The following is a 17,790-nucleotide window of genomic DNA, read 5'->3' on the forward strand; positions in this document are numbered from 1 at the left end:
AGGAGGAAAAAGGGGAGCACCCCAGGGAATGTTGGGCTGTTCCCTCAGCTGCTTACACTGTGCTAATGAGGTGTCTTCGGGAAGGGGTAAGGCTCTTTCATGGTCCTCAGTAGAATTTCTCCACAGTAATAACCCTTTAGGCATTGTGTGAGGATTGTAGCCTGAAGCATTGCAGTACCTTGTCAACCAAGCATTGCTCTTGAATTTAAATAATCATAAAACCATGACCTAAGCAGGAGATTAATGCAGTGCTGTTCTCTGTACATTCAACATTTATGTATTGCTGCTTGTGTTGGGGAAAATGGGATAGTAAATATAAATTACTGTTAATAAATGTGAAATTTATTAATGATGTAGGCATCTTTTGAGAAATGTTCTGACAGTTTGTGCTGTCCTCATGCAATTTGATTTTCATACATCATTGTAAATCTTTGAGCAAGATTTAAGTTTCTTTCTTGAAGTGGATGATAAACAGTTTTTTAAAACTGCATTGTTATCCTACTGTGTTGTCAGCATTTTTTGAGGCAAAAAAGTAGTATTTAGGTTTATTCTCATACATGTGCTCTACTGTGTTCTTCATTGGTTTTGGTGATGGCTTAGCTGTGCTAGAAGGGAAGAAAAATATGCATATAATTCCATTTGTAAAATGAAAAAGAATTGAATGGAAGGTTTACATTCACTGTTTGTATGAGACCACTTTATTTTTGCCCAAGGCAAAGCTCAAGGCAGAAAACATGTCAGAGGTTGCTAGAAGGTGGAAAGCAAGAGGAAATACCTTTTCTCTTTCCTTTTTGAGATCTTTATTGCCTACAGATTGTTATTAATAAAGGAAGAGCCTAGATGCATTTTAATATCTTCAAACCTTCATGTGACCAAGAACACAGAACTGAGTTTGTATTGTAGATGATTTCCAACTCATAATTAGAGTAAGATGTCTCTCTAAGGCACAGTAGTGAGATGCTATTTAATTATAAATTTAGTTATGGAAGACTTGCTGTTTCTGAACATACAGTGTGCAGAAACTAAATCAAGACATTCGTAAGACATTAATTTATTCCTATAAAATAAAATCACTTCTTAGTCCTGATGCATGTCAAATTTTTCTTAATAATTTATCTTGATATATTTTTTCTTGAAAAAATGACACAAAATAGAAGTACATTTGCCATGCAATAGTTCAAATTAAATTTAATTAAGCATAAATTTAAAATTATGTCTGGGCTAGCCAAGTACATATGTGTACTTCTACACTTTCTGTTTGTGAGGATGCTCATTTGCAATGTAATATATATTTTCTAAAAAGATGTTTGAAGCTGTAAACTACACAAGACTTCAGGATAGAATGGACCTTTGGAAGTCATCTAATACAACCTCCTGTTCACACTAGGTCTAAATAGATCAGGTTGTTCAGGGGCATGCCTATTTAAGTCTTGAATGTCTCTAGTAACTATGGTCCCACAATCTCCCTGAGCAATGCCTGCACCACCTTCATAGAAAAAATTATTTACTTGTTTATGATTGGAGTTTTCACTTCTGTCCATTGCCTCTTGTCCTGTGGCTGTGCAGCTCTGAAAATATTTGTCACCAGCTTTTCTTTATTTCAAGTAGGTAAGATTTGCATTCTTATATTAATAATTAAAATATATATATACATAATTACAGAATGAATTAATTGTAGTTGTTCTAAGCTCAGTTGTGAGTTAAGTAAATGTTACATTGGGATGTTTCTGAAATGATTATGGGCATATTGTCTCAGTATTTATGAAAATGGAAAATTAACTTTTTGTAATAAGGTCTGAGCTACCACAGTGCATTGTATATGCATTGTAAATACTCACTTCTAGTATTTATTGCCAGTTAAGAAGCTTTATTTGATGTATTTAATAAAAATGCAAGAAAATAAAACCAGTTCATGTCATTCGGTACTATGGTCTATATAGTTTTGAGTTTTGTAAGCTAAGTTCACTGTTCTTGAGTTTAATTATGAACTACTCTGAGGTGTTCTTGGACTTCTGAAGTTTTATAAGATTTGTCATTATCAAAGCAGAATTGCCCTTTGAAACAGAACAGTAGAACAGGAAGAAGTTTGAAATATGTGTGTGTCCCTTTTATTTGCCTATAAAGGAACAAAATGTTCAGAAAATGCAGGTAGTGTCATTTCCACATACTTTCTGTGCCTGAAAATCTAACAGTGACAAAAAAGTGTATGGGTCAGTGAAAGGAGTTTTAGGGTGATGGAAGTAGAAGATTGGGAGAGCCTTTCATCTGTAAGGGAACACAAGTTCAGATTTCTTGCATTTCAGTGTTGTTATCTTGAGATAGAAGCTGATTTCAACTCAGGAAAAGAACAGTTGAGTTCAGTTATGTGTCAAAATAAGGGAATTGTTGCACTCATAAATAAGGAAATGATAGGCTTGATTTGACATCTTTAGGCTTTAGTCTAGGTATAACGTTGTGGTCTGTCAGAATGCATGTAGTAAACATTCCGATATTTATTTGCTAATCTTTTCCAACAACTGTTTCCAACAGTGAAACAAAATGCCTATTCCAGGCATCTGTATTTGTTTAAGTTCAACTTCTAAATGTTTGTGTGCAATCTCTAAGATAGGAAGGTCCTGATTTCTGTTGCTAAAGTGTATAGCTGTCAGAGTTCTTATGTTATCTAGTCATGGAAAATACTTTCTGTTTCAGAAAGCATATTCTTATTTATTATTGAGCACCTAATGCTAATGTGACAAACATTTTCCTTTTATGCATTTTGCTTCATTAATTCGAAACTGCTTTGCTAAAGTTTCCCTTATGTACTTGACCCTGAGTGGGTAATATTGTATCTGATTTGAATCTTATAATTGACTCTGCATATATTTTTTTCTCTTTATTATATTTAAGGTTCAACCTACTTTTAACTAAGTGAAATCTTAACTTTAGTTTCTGTTTTACATCCACTTCTATTCAGTCAATCCTTTCACCTTTTTGCTTCTCTGATTTGTCCCATATATTTGCCACCCCCTTCCTTCAGATCCTTGCTAGTTTTAGAACTGATAATCTTTCCTATATCCAAACCATGTTTTGATGTGTTTTATAATTTTTCTTCTCTGATTTGGTCTGGATTATGTTGCTCGAATGAGGTCTCTCAATGAAACTAGACAGTGAAGTCAGAAACCATGCAAGCCTCCCTTTTAGTCTTCCTGAGAATGGAACCATTGAAAAATCATTCAGAAACTTGGTATCTGTCCATTTCTGCTCATAAATGGCACGTAAATGTAAAATACGCAATTACATGCAATTTTAGTAATAACTTCATAGAATCTCAAAAATATGTACAGGCAATAAACTTGCATGGTTAAATTTATATATACATATTAACTGTATCTGGCTTTTAAAAGGTGCATAATTATATATATAAAAATAACCCTTTCATTTTATAAAGTGGCACATGGAGAATATATTTGAATCAGAAATATTGAATAAGTTTATGAAGGATAATTTTCTGTCTCTTGAATGTGTAAGATACTGTATAAGCAAGACTTTTAATAAATGAGATCTTGCCAGAAAGCTATATAGTGTGCATTTCCCTCTTCCATATGGACTTCTTCCTTTATGAGGGAGTAAGATATAAGTCTGAGGGCTTTGGTTTTGAACAAATGAGAAATTTTAATAATAAAAGAAATATTTAAAAAATAACTGCCAATATAAAATATAAGGCCGTATGTTTTATAATGTATATTTTTAACCAGAACTGTTCCTTGACAGTGAATTTGAAGGAGAGAGGAGAATTTTGAGGAGAGAATAAAATCACTACTGTTTTCTCAGAAAGTGTAGTACAGCCTATAGTATCAGAGGGTCAGTTTGAATCATACATATTCTCATTTTTATTTCTTTTTTAGATGTCAGTTTTTAACTGGCAGAACTGCCTGTAGGATAAGAGTAATTCTCTGCATCATATACATTATCACTTTAATTTCTTCTTTAGATAGCAATTCTCCAATTTACTGCCAGTATTTTAAAAAAATCATTAAGGCATTTAAAAGTTTTGTTTCTACATATTTACTGTTCACTCTGAAGGCTTTATGTTGCCATTAATTGTTGCCAAACTAAGATTTAATTCTTGGAATCATGAATGCTTTGGAGGATGCAGATTTACTTTATTAGGTTATATTTGTAGGTATTATATTCTGTCTTCTTAGATTAAAGGAAGAACTGTGTTTAGAAGTTGGTTTAGAAGAATTGTGTGGAATGCAGTGTTACTTCCTAAATCCTTCAGCTTTTAATGTTTCTTTATGAGTGTTATGCTGTTACTCAAGTGTGTATGTACTATATGTAGTATAATATACCACAAACCTGCCCCCAGCACTTGAGGTGAGGCCACCCCAGCTCAGAGCAGAGCAGGACAATCCCCTCCCTTGCCCAGCTGGTGATGCTGTCCCTGATGTCCCCCAGGTTGGCCCTCCTGGCTGCCAGGGCACTGCTGACTCATGTTCAGCTTGCCATGGGCCAGGACTCCCTGATCCCTTTCCCCAGCACTGCTCTTCAGCCTCTTGTTCCCCAGTCTGTCCATACATCCAGGGTTGTCCCATCCCAGGTGCAGAATCTGGTACTTGCCATTCTTAAACTTCATATGGTTGGTGATTGCCCAAGACCTCTTAATTTGTCAAGGTCTCTCTGCTGGTCCTCTCTGCCTTCAATGCAATTTAGTTTCATCAATAAACATACTTTAAAAGGATCATAAAGTATTTTATCCTAAGTTTTATCAAAATGAAGTTATGCTATTTTTTGGTAGTATGTCAGTTAGCATAGTGACTGTAACTTCAGTGATTCCAAAATTTTTGCTGCACTTTAAAATTTATAACAGGCAGTAAAAATATCCTGTAGATTCAGTTATTTCAAGAAAATGGAAGTAGATTTTTTATGATGTTGATTTGCAACACCCCCTCACACCACAATTAAAATGGAAAGATTTGATTAAAAGAAGTTTCCTTTCAGTTATTTGCAAATTTTATCCTTCCAATATTTTAATTTTCACTCAGGACTCTTTTTCATTATGTATCCCTGACTTCACTGGAAACAGAAATATCTGCAAGTGTTCAACATGACTGAAAATTAGGAGCTTTAAGTGTGCTTTATAAAACTAGTTGAAATCTAAACCCACTAAAAATAAAGTATGTGCTTCTTTTTTTATACAGTTCTATTCATAGTTTCAGGTTTCATGCAGTTCATGATGTGGACAGAGGGTTACTTATACATGGAACTCATATCTTGAACATCTATTTCTGGTCACTAAAATAGCTTATGTCCTGGTAGCATCATGGGATGACTCCTTTAGTTAAGAGGCCAAATATTACTTTTGATCAGGCTTCCCTTAGAATTAGACAGCTAATTAAGTAGAAGATGGTTGAAGCCTTGTTGCTTAGATAGTTCTCAGGAACAGGTACCAGAGGAGCTGAAATGACAGGTCTCAGGTGACAGCAAATAGAACTACTTTGGCAGCATCATTGAGCTTTTAGAGCACAGTGATGATGCATGACCAGTTTCTAGTCAAAGTAGCTGGACAACCTGGAACAGGGCCTAACTCATCCCATCAATGGCTGAAAATAAATAAAGCACATCTTCAGTACCAGACTTTGCAAAGGAAAGCTGTAATTGCATCTGGAAATTTGTTAGCATTAATAATAGCTATTATCCTCTGTATAGTGCTTTGATTATGATTAATGGGATTATCGTTCATTTATTAAGTGTTTATGCCTGCTTAAATTAGGAGTGGAGTTCCAATTGGCAGTCTTAATAATCACTTCATATGTAAGAGAGACTTAACTTGACAGTTGTTTCAGTTACAAATTTGAATGTTAAATGCATCAATTTAGTCAATTTGATAAAAGCATGTATTTTTACCCTAACTGTACCCCGCTAAAAAAACCTAAAAACCAGAAGTATAATTCACACAAAAATATTAAAACTGAGTATTATTTATAAAATGTTTTGAAAATTTCAATTTTATTAAACATGTATGAGTATCTGTGTATTTAGGTCTCTGATAGGTCAAAATAATGCAATATTTTTCAGTAATCAAAAATGTAAAAAGAGAGAAGCCTAAGTTCTCTTTGGTTTTATAGCTGCAAACAAGAAGGAAGACCACAGAATTCAGTGGAGTTTTTATATAAGAGTGTAACCACTTTAGATGGAAATTGACTTCGGTATTTCTGTTAAATATTTTGAGTAGAGTTGCAGTTCTTTGGAAAACAGGAAGGATTATGATGAAAAGGATGAACAGAGCCTTTCTCTTTTTTTTTTTGATGGCATTATACTAGAGTTTCCAAATATTTCTACATCTGAAATCTATATTTTAGGTCTACTAAATCAGTAGAAGGAAAAGTGGATATGGAATATATTTTTAATGAAGTATAAGCTCTCCCCTTCTGCAAGGTTTTTATTCTACTTTCTGAAATGTTTCATTATTGTTGCTCACAGTTGGTGGTGGCTCTGATTGTAAAGATAACTGTTAGAAATCCAAAGCTTAGTAGGGTAAAATAGAGATCAGTTTAAGAAAGAAATCAATTAGATATTATGATGAATTATTTGTGAAGCCAGACTATAAGGGCAAATTGAATTATAAAAATTATATTCAAATTCATTCTCCTGCTGAATTTAAGATGCTTTTTAAGACATTGTTGACTTAACTTTTTTTGTAGTTCAGTACTGAGATGAGGTGAGGCAATGCACAGCCAGAATTATACCAGCAATGTGTCTTCTAGTTCTGTTAAAGACTCCGATTTTAAATGAAAATTATTTGGTTAGTACTAAAAATATGAAGATTCAGAATCTCATATAGAAATTCAGGGCTTCTTGTAGTAAATGGGACCTAATAATTTATTTTAAGCATTGGTCAGGATTATCTGCTTCAGGAGAAAATAAGGGAGTTATGGAACAACTTAATTTGCAAGAAGTCTGTCTCTATCTAGGATTTTTTGACTCTTCTGAATAAAGAGGGTTTAATGTAAATTTTTTTCCCTAAAGTCACTGAATATCTCATTATTTTGCTGTTTAGAGCATGTGCTAGTGATGAGTGTTGACACAAATTCATTCATTTATAAAGCACTGATCATGGAACACTTCTAACATAACCATTGTTTCATTTGTAATGACTGCATTTAATTTGGAATGATTATTTGGAGATTAAAGGTTTTGTATTAAATTTTACTTGTTTTAAGTTGTCTTTGCATTAGAAGGCAAAGTGGGGGGAAGTAGGGTCTGTGAAGATAACTTTGTCATTAGGTGAGGTTTCTTGAAAACTTACAAGTATCAAAAAGAATTAAGAAACAACACTAAGATAATAAACATTGAATAAAATGTGGACATAGGCAGTAATTTTTAAAGAAATTGGAAACATTTGCAAACGTGTTTTCCTTCCTCTCCTTCCTATAGGAAGAGCGTGTAGTGAACCATTTAGCTGCAAAGATAATTGAAAATGTTTGTACTACTCGCTCATGCCATGCACAAGGATTTATTACAGGAGAAATTGGACCTGTCTTGTGGTACCTTTTCACACATTCTACAGGAGATTCTTTGAAGATAACTCCTGTTTCGGTAAGGAATTTCCTTTTGTGGTAGTGTAATGTTTGGCATTTAGTCTGAAAAACCTTCTGAATTTGCACTGAAATGTATTTAAACATGTTTGCTGTATGTTTGTGTTTTTTATATTTCAGACTACAATAAAATATATTTGAAAAATTTCTGAAATTGAAAATTACATTTATTACAGTCCAATGCTTATGAATAGTTCTTGTGATACAATAGTATCTTGTTCTTGATATCTAGAACATATATTTCCTTATGTTGGTAATAATGAGTTATGTTTAAAAAGTTTAACCTTTCAAAAAAATCTATTAAATTCTTGCAAAATTGAAATTTCTCTTTTTGTATGATGTTTCAAATGAAAATTGCTTATTTTCTTTATCAAAGACTTATTTAGAAGACTAAGTTGAATTAATCAAGTTTATTTTTATAAAATTGTCACGGCCTTGTCTTTTCCTGGAATTATTAAGGCAATATAGAATGATAAGACAAATAGAGTGATAACATTCAAGCAGAAGGTTTGGAACAAAAGGATTTATGAGGTAGAAAATACTTAGCAGGACTGTGAGTTTAACCGTATCTCTTGGACTTTTTACAAGAGCATGTAGTGACAGGACATGGGGGAGTGGATTAAAATGACAAGAAAATAGGTTTAGATTAGATATTGGGAAAACATTCTTTATTGTGAGGGTGGTGAGGCAGTGGCACAGGTTCCCTGGAAAAGTTGTGGCTGCCCCATTCCCTAGCAGTGTTCATAGCCAGGCTGGATGGAGCTCTTGCTTTCCAAATGGAAAAAGGTAGTGTCACTGCTGCAGCAGTATGCACATAGACACATCTAGAAAAATGGTAATAAAAGAGAAATAAAAACATATTTGAAGTGTGGCTGAAAAGGTAAATTGTATAATAAATTTATAATTTTTAAAAATATATCTTTTTATTGATTTTTTTACCTTAGTGTCTATTTGTGGCAGAGTCTTGCCTGCAATATAAACTGCTCAAATATTAGGAAAATGTCTTGACATTTTAGAACAGGAAACCTATTTAGTAAAATAATTATTATAAAAACCTTTGCACCGTAGCATCTGAAATTCTTGGCAAAAACAGTCTTAGAACTTCCATGGGTAGAGAGTAGTCTGTCTCTAAATATGTAAAGTATATGTGTGAGTCTGGCCATTAGGCTGTTTTTTAGAAAGGGTGTTTTTGAGACTTCACCCATTTGATCTGTGAGTTTTATGTTTAGATCACAACTGCATGTATGGGAAAAGACTGGAGATAAGAGTTATGATTTCCTTACTGAGTTTTTAAAGTAGCCTGCTTGATCCCTTATGCTATCACTACTTTTGCTATAAGGGTTGTTTTGTATCATGGGCTTTCTATTCTTGTCAATCATTAGACTGGGCAGTTGTTATTTGTTTGCTACTAAGTCGCAGTATTTTTTTTTTTTTTTCTCTTTCAAATCATGCTGAAAGTTCCCTCTTGTTTCTCTGCTCTCTGCTTGGAGAACTTTGCTTCGTCATTTACCATTTGCTTGATTCCTACAGCAGACTTCCAAGGCCTGCTCCATTTGTAGAGGCCAGTTGGTCAGTTATGCCTGTCTTGTGTACCACAGTAAGCAGCATATCCTGGAGAAACTGTCAGTCTCTATTGCATTCAGACAGCGAGCTAAAAAAGATCACCAGAGGAACTATCAGTGGGCTTTTTCATTTTCTTTTTCCCTCCTGAAAACTCAATTTCTTCTTGGACAATTTAGTATACTTGAGGTGGGCTTGAGCTTTTTTTATGCTCAATAATGTGCAGAAGTTATACATCTGATTGTCCAGAATAAACTTGTCATCACCGGAGATTCAATATGACTTTCTGTAAAAATGGGCTTAGAGGTTACTGTCATTAATGCCATATGGTTTGCTCCCTTTGCCTGTGGATGAGTGTCAAAAGACTATGAGAAGAATGGGTTGTTTGTCTCCCTTGTATCCTCTCCTTCATTTGAGAGCCCAGGGCACTGGATCCTCCCAAGGCTGTAAGGTTCAGGTGAACCACTAAAAAGCCTTTGCTTTGTCACAGTGTTCATGCTATGGGTATCTAGCCTCTTTAAAGCACTACTGATGAGAAGAATGTTTTCCTGCTGGAAAAACTGGAAAGTAGCAAAAAATGAGTAAGAAGCTAAAACCTGAAATTGCTGGTGTTTGTGTGATCTCTTCCAAGTGAGTAGATCGAAAGTATCACAGAATATGAGTTCCTCAGTTCCTTCGCCTCTTGTTGCTGTAGGTGTGGTACAGCAGCCTGATCTTTATGGGCTTCCTGTTCAGCCAGGCCTCTTAAGTACAGTGTGTCTTACTGCGATATTTATACTCCACTTCAAAGCTGAATCATCTGGCACTCAAGGGTTGACACTGGGACTTGGAATGACATTGGTTTTGTCAATCTCTTCCTGATTATTTTTCTTGTGATTGAAATCTTTGTGTTACAAAACTTAATAGTCTTCAGAAGCCACTCCAGAAGCCTTCTTACAGATGACATCTGTTAGGATGAGCCAGTGTGTTTTAGAAGGTCATGATAACTGCAATTACCAGAATTTCCTAGAGAAACTCAACTGATTTGTGGGACTTCCTTTCAATAGCAATTGACAATCTAGGTAAGAAAGATTTTTTTTATCACTCTGTTACTATTTCTCTCTTGAAGTTGCCTAGCAATGTGTTCTTGGGTGCTGAGGCCAGCATTTTAAAAAGACAGCCAGTTTGAGTGTGCACAGTGAGATCTTCTAAGGCAAAAATTTCTTCAACATTTTGTGCATATCTGTGATATAAATGTACATATGGACAATAGAAACAAAACCACAACTGTTCCCAGCTAATGTTTGTTTCCTGTGAAGGCAATAGGCTTACTGGGGATAATACTTTTTCTCTTGTGTACTTACTGATGTTTCAGTCATCCTGGAGGTAGGGCTTGTTCCAAATTCACATGTTGGAGAGTTTGGATGAAAGCAGTTGTGAGGAGAGTTGCTAGAGTAAGATGTGTTCACTGTTCTATATCCTTGGTGAAACTGCTTTCTTCTAGTTTCTAGAACTAGGTCTTTTCTAGGTCTTCATGGAAATTATTGCTATTCATGTAGCTGAATCCATCTCCTTTTTTCAGACGGATCATTTTATACAAGCACTCTTGGGTCTGAATGGCTTCCTGGATTTTCCTCTCCACTGTTTTGGGGATTGTTTCCTTTATCAGAAGACTGAGGTTTAATACTTTTACATGAAGTGAATTCAACAAGGAAGCTTCTAAAGTAGGATGCACTAAAGTGGTACTTTAATCCTTTTGCTGCTTTGTAGTGAAACACTAAAGTAAAAAGTAGATAAAATTATTACTCAATGTCTGATATAAATCATGGTTATGTACTAATACTGCTGTGGCATTTAGATCTATAATCTTAACTTCATCTCATAACAGTCAATTGCTATTGAAATCTAGTGCAAGAAGATCTTTTCCCAGCTAAAGTTTATGGAGATTTTAGTGGTTTGCTAATTTAAAAAAGAAAATACTAATGTATTCTCCAACTATAGCATACTGTATAATTTCTACATTCATTAAATTATTGCTACAGATATGTAGACATTTTTATCCTGTGTGACCACATAGATTGACATCATCGGTGTCCTATTTCATTTTATTATGCAGTTATTCCTGCCTTATTTGAATATATCCTGAAGAATTTATTCTTAACTGACATCTGTATTAGAATGTTAAAATACATTTCTGTTAAGAAATACATCTGTCATATCTTTACTTAGAGTTAGAAGTCTGTCTGAAAAGTGTATCAGCAGTAAGGGACTATGGAATTTTACTTATGATTATTTCAGTCAGTAATAAAAATATATCAAGAAAATTCTCTGTCTTTACTCTCTGTAATTAAGAAATGGCACTTTTTGTCCTGCCTGTCAGAGGACGCAAACAGGGACTGTGTCTCACTATTTTTTTTCTCACTTTGGAGTCCAACATACCTCAGGTAAATATCACAGATTTTGCCTGTAAGTAAGCTGTGTCTTTTTATCATTTTGCTAGACTCAGAAAGAAGAAATCTGTAAGATGTCAAAGTGATACTCTGACAAGCTCAGCAGCAGGAAGGTTTTCTTTCCAGTATACTGAAAGTTTTTTAATTTTTTTAAAAATAACTTAAAATTTTGGTTCTAAGAGAGAACTTTTTCTGCTGGAAGAGTAGTAACTAAATGTAAGCTACTTAAATGGAAACTAATTTGGGAAAGCTCAAGACAGTCTTTTTGGGGATTCGGTTTCTTTTGTTATTTTCTTAAGTAATTTGATTTGAGTAGTTTCTTTCAGAGGCTTGTGTATTGCAGATACTTTAGTGCATTCATTCTCAAACTTGCGAGAGTCATGGAAGATACCCTGAATGAGTCAATGTTACCCAGTCATGTGTTGCCTGTAAGACTAGAAGGATAGGGCAAAGATGGTCATTGAATCCTGGAGTATCTCAAGTTGAAACTGATGAGTAAGAATCTTGAGGCAAGGTTGAAGCTGCTGAGAGAAAAGGTGCTGGTTAATGCTGTGCAGAGAAGCCAATTCCAGGCGATGTTCTGCTGAAGCCTGACTCTCATTAAGAACATGTCATGTTCCAAGATTGCCTGGAGATGATGGTGTGAGCTCTACTCTTACACCTTTCATCATCCATTTCCAATTCCTGCTCCACCACCTTTTGACCTTTCTCCATCTGTTCTCTCCCAATACTGGATCTACTGAAGTGATTTAGAGTTCTTTGTGCTCTATCCCACATTTAAATTCCGTCTTCTACTTTTCTGCTGAGGTGTTAGGTTCATTCATACAACAGAGCTTTCTGTGATGTACAAACTAATGGGAATTTAAAGATTCTCCTCTTGGCTATTGGTGGGCTGGAGCTTTTCTGCTACAGCCAAAACTGCAGTATTATTCTAGAAAACAGCCTATGATGTCTTTCCTGTGATGTTTTCCTGGAAGTAATCTGGTGGCCTGTGACTTTGGTCACCCTTGTTTGGCAAGGTCTGTAGCAGAAATCCAAGGCAGTGGAAAACCTGCACACCCCATGTTAGCACACTAAGTGAGCTCCATGTTGCTTTGGCACTGCCTGTCCCTAGGTCCCAGCAGTTCTCTGGTAGTACGACCCTCAAAGATGTTTTTAGTGAATACACATACCTCCTGCCCACTCATTTTGAAAACTCTGAATAGAGGTGAAGAGCTGGATTGTATCCTGGGGGAAATAGAGCGTGCTGTACTAAGGAACTGAGATTGAGTGTCTGTATTTTAGAAGAGAGTAAAAAAATAATAAAAGAAGAAAAGTAAAAGGCTGCAATCGATATGGTTCCTGGACCGGAAAGGACAAGGAAGAACAGGAGCAGAGTAGATGAATAACATCAATAAAATGTCTGTCAGCTTTGTGATTTACTGTCACTCATGCCTTTTTTCTTCTTTTTTCTTTTTTTCTTGTTTGTTTTGAATAATGTTTCTTAGGGCGCTGGTGAACTGGACAGTTTCTGGGGTTCTTACATGGAAAGCTTTTCTTTGGTGGTAGTATTCTGTGTAATTGACTATAGTTTCTCTTAAACAAGACCTTACTATTGAGTGCACACCAAGTAAACAGTAATTTCTAAATATAGCCGGTCTGTAAAGAACAAAGAAATCATAAATATTGTCTACATTTCACAAAAGCGACTCACCTTCAAAGTTTTTTCCTGAAAACCAGTTCAGATTTTCATGTGAATCCAGTATTTAACATAAGCTATTCTTCTATGCTAACAGTACATTCAAGCCAAAGAAAAAGAAATTTTTAATGTTTAAAAAGTCTTATTTTTCTTTATCTGGAGAGAACAAATGCAGTTTTAGTATCTTGAAGGTTGCATTTTCATAGGTATCAAATTGGAGATAAAGCTGCCCTGAAGGTTGTTTGGTAATATTTGTGAGGAAATAGCTAAGTTAGTAGACACTGAACAGGTTTGTGCTCACTTCACTAAAGCATGGACAGTATCTACATTTTCTGTTAAAATTGTTGTTAAAATCAATGATATTTGAAGATCAACCATTTGGAGAATAGTTTGAAAATTTGTTATACTAACCCCTGTTTCTTAATAAGTACCTAGATCTGAAGTAGTATCTAGAGCTAAGGATAGACTTTAGACACTGAAATACTACATACCACATTATTGTCCATAAGCAGGGAGAGAGGAGATGCCCATCTTTATGGGTGCCCATAATTCCTGTGGCGTGTACCATGTCTGTATTTTCTCTCCCTGTACTCCTTTCTGGTACAGTGTTATCTGATGCTGTTTATATTCCATGCTTGACAAAAGACTCAAGCATGGGCTGTGATGCTCCATCCTTATTGTTCTCTAGAGGAAAAGAGTAATGTGACTTTTTGATATGGATGTTGGTGTATGAAATATTTGAATTTCAGCTGCACAGTGTATAGGAAAGTATTTAGAAGAATTGCACTATTCTAAAAATAGTGGTCTTTTACCTAATACTTGTCTTAGGAATTAATCTGTATGAATTCTTTTATTCCTAAACTATTGGAAAATTCACCATATGCTTTTATTTTCCATTCCTTTTCTTGAGATAATTATTTTTTTTTTTTTTTTTTTCGTTTTTGTAGGCTTTATGCAGAATTACTCGTTCCTCACCTAATGCTTTCCAGAGTGTCATTGAAAAAGTGGGATTAACAGCTGTACTAAATTCCTTGGCAAATGGAATATGCAAAATTCAGCAGTATATGCTCACTATGTTTTCAGCAATGTTGTCATGTGGGATTCATCTACAGAGGCTAATTCAAGAAAAGGTTTGAATTCAGATTAATATTTCACTGGCATGGAATTTCACAAAAGGAAAAGTTAAAGTTGATACTGCTAGTGGTTTTGAGTTTTCAAAATACGTCTCAGCGACATTTGCATATCTGAAAAGCAGGAAACAAGGAATGTGATTATTTTATATTTCTATTTGCTTAAAATCTAACTTATAAACTATATTGTTTTTCTTTCTCTCATGGATCTTTGACAAATGGTTCAAATGGGTGTATAAATTGGTCCTGCAGCTAGGATTCAATCAATCCAGAATACCCTAGCCTGACCATAACTGATTATGGGACCTAAGGAAAATCAGTAAGGAATCAGTAAAGACAACTATTTAACATAGCTGTTTTAGACATTTAAAATAGAAAATAAGGAGTGTCCTGATTGAATCTGAAGCTGTACTTTATGCTCTCCTTAAAGGACCTTAGGCCAATTTGTAAGTGAAGTATCTTGCAGAAATTAGTATTTTAATACCTTATGCTTTTTTTTTTAGTGTCACTGAATGAAACAACTGGTTTTGATTTATGTCTAATATAATTTTTGATAGAAATGGTTTAAAGTTTTCTATTTTGATCCCCAAATTAATTTGTATTAGAGAAAAAGTGTTTATTTTTTTGCAGTATATTTGCATAGTTAATAAATGAATTATGGAAAGGATAAAAATCACAAAGAAAGTAGGAACTCTTGCTCTTGTTTTCATCAGATACTGTGTTGTATGTTGTAATCTGACTATCATCTTGACTATAATAATTTGTTGGGCATAAGTTGGGAGAGTTTTATTTCCATACATATTGTTTTAACAATTATATTTAAATTAAAAAATAATCCCACTCATGTGGCCTGAAATCACTCATTCTTTTTATAAAATTAATTTCTGTACCATGTCAGATTTGCCAGTGTATTTTTTGAGTGCATGTCATCTGGCCTTAAACTTTCCACATCCCGTAAGAACAGCACTAACAGGTGGCAAATTGTCCTGTAATGTTTAACAAGCATGAGTTGATGGTATAGTCAGAGGAGCATGGTGAAAAATTATTTACTTGAACATTCAGCAAAAGAACACAATGTGCAGCTAGCCTAGGGCAACGGCATGATGTTTTCTGTGAAGAATTTCTTGTTTATATAGGATTTACATTGCTAAAAGGACTCCTATACTGATACTGAATTTCTTCATATGGACAATTGCTAAAATTCCCTTTCTGATATTGCATTTCTTATGAACAATTCAAATCAAATTTTGCAGATTAGAAAACTGAAATACAGACAAATGTAGACATTCCTTTAACAGCATATATCAAATTAACAATAGAAGTGGGAATAGTGCCCAAAGCTGTAAGTAAAAAACACTGTACTGTCAAAACTGATGAAGTAAGTCTGGTTCTACTGCATGTGCTTGCATTTGGTAATTGTACCTGCATTGCAGCTGAGACAAACTTAAATCTCATAGAATGGTGTTTTTTTTATGAATGAGATTAGCTCAGTTGATTAGTGCCTGGTGGCAATAACACCAAGGTTGTTGGTTCAATCCCCATGTGAGCCAGTCACTTAAGAATTTGACTTGGTGAGCCCTTCCAAATCACAATGTTCTGTGATCTGGAAATTAGACTGTATGATTTTGGAAGCTGAAACTATATTTTTGTATTTCTTGAATAGAATCTAAAAATACAAACATGCTCCTGTATTGAACTTTCAGGTGCTATCACGTCATGTGGAGATATTATTTTAGAGCTCAAGATTGAATTTAATAGTCCATGCAGTTTTCAATATTTCATACTCATGATGCACAAGTCCACCTTAATGAGAGAAGGGAAGAGTGAATAGTGTTGGCCTACAGATTATTTTGTGTTCTGTAAAATTCTTGTGTAGTTAAGCTTAAGAGGCAGAAGGACCTCAGTGTCACACAGAATGTAGTGACAAAGAAATGACTATCTGTTTAATATTGGCACAAACAACATATTAAATGATGCTTAAAGATATAAATTCAAGATGGATATAATTTAGCTTTGTGTATGTTATCTGGAAACACCCTTAGCTTGTAAGACTTAGGACTTGTTTTCTTTGGTCTTCAAGAATGACAATAAAAAACAGTTACAAAAGTCCGAAATGCAGTTCTGTGATCATCTACACTAATACAAAACTTCAGGGAACTACAATAGCCAAAAGGGTCTGGGTTTTGTCCCTCTCTGATACAGAGACTTTCCATTTTAGTTTCCCATTTTGGAAACTAATATATTTGAAATGATGCTTTTAAAATAAAGCATGGGAAAAGAAAAAATCAAGAATCATGAACATATTATAGCAATAGATTAAAAATCCCCCACTGCTAATTATTTTCATCTGGCTAACAAGATTCACCTTTAGATGAAAGAAAATCAGTCACAGCTTTTTGAATGCAGTTAGGTTCTTCCAGAGGTCAGATCATGGGGCAAGGTGTTTTTTATTTGGTTTCTTTTTTCCTCAACCAGTCATAAGTAAAATTATTCAAATAATACTTTTTATGTATTAGAGAGGTATATTGTCGCAACTGCATTGTAAATGCGTTATAAGCATTGTCCTCGTATTTCAGTAACTGTTTTCAATTCTTTGTCTTTTACCTGAATGTGGACAAGTAACTACCACCATAGATGATAGTTTTGTCAATGTCAGTATAAATTTATAAAAAGATAAAAATATCTTTAACAAAATATTTGTAACTCTAAACTTATAATATGGAGGTATTTAAAGCATAGAAGGGAAATTAGAAAATACATAACTATGCAACAAATGTTTGCTATTGTAATTTCTGTTCTTGTATAGAGAGATAGTGGTCTAGTTATTTTCCACTTATGTAGCCAATTAAAAAACATCATTGCTTTTTTTTTAAATTTGCATTGTAGTATTGCTCAGTGTATCCGATGTAAAGTCATAATCTTGTTGCAGTGTGTTCACTTGAAATGAAAAGAGTGTCCTATCCTGCAGAGTCTCCATGGATACATCAAAGTTTTGCATGGGAGAGAGGAATAATATAACAGAGAAATGATAAATAATTTATTTGGCAGTATTTGAGTGATTTTTGGCTTTTCTGATACACTAAGTCCTGCAGGTCAGCAAAGATGTGTTTGAGATTTTCTTGGGATAAACTGTAGCTGTTTTGCAGTCTTCAAACCAGCTAGGAAAGCAAATTCCAACAGGTCACATTTATTTCTTAAATCTGGTTATTAAAACAGTCCCAGATAAGTCTGATGTAACTAATTTCGTCTTAACCCATGCTAACCCCCCACATGTAGCATTGAAATATTGTTGCTTTCCAGAGTATGAGGACTAAAAATAGATGTGCTGTGGCTTGTAGTTGCATGTGTCTTTGTCATGGTGTCCTTGTGCATAGTCTATCAAGTCTATTTGTGTTAGCATGGTCACTGTTGTA

The 17,790-nt window shown here is 34.5% G+C and overlaps 1 protein-coding gene across 3 annotated transcripts in view; it reads left to right on the forward strand.

Moving 5' to 3' along the window:
- Positions 1–17,790, forward strand: part of ULK4 (unc-51 like kinase 4) — a 214,821-nt gene that overhangs the window by 38,862 nt on the left and 158,169 nt on the right. For all 3 annotated transcript variants that reach the window (XM_015617381.3, XM_015617383.3, XM_015617384.3), the window contains 3 exons: positions 3–86; positions 7,420–7,581; positions 14,195–14,377. In XM_015617381.3, coding sequence (XP_015472867.1) covers positions 3–86; positions 7,420–7,581; positions 14,195–14,377 — 429 coding nt within the window. The remainder of the gene's footprint in view (positions 1–2; positions 87–7,419; positions 7,582–14,194; positions 14,378–17,790) is intronic.

The sequence above is a fragment of the Parus major genome, chromosome 2 (assembly GCF_001522545.3).
Source record: "Parus major isolate Abel chromosome 2, Parus_major1.1, whole genome shotgun sequence".
Lineage (NCBI taxonomy): Eukaryota > Metazoa > Chordata > Aves > Passeriformes > Paridae > Parus > Parus major.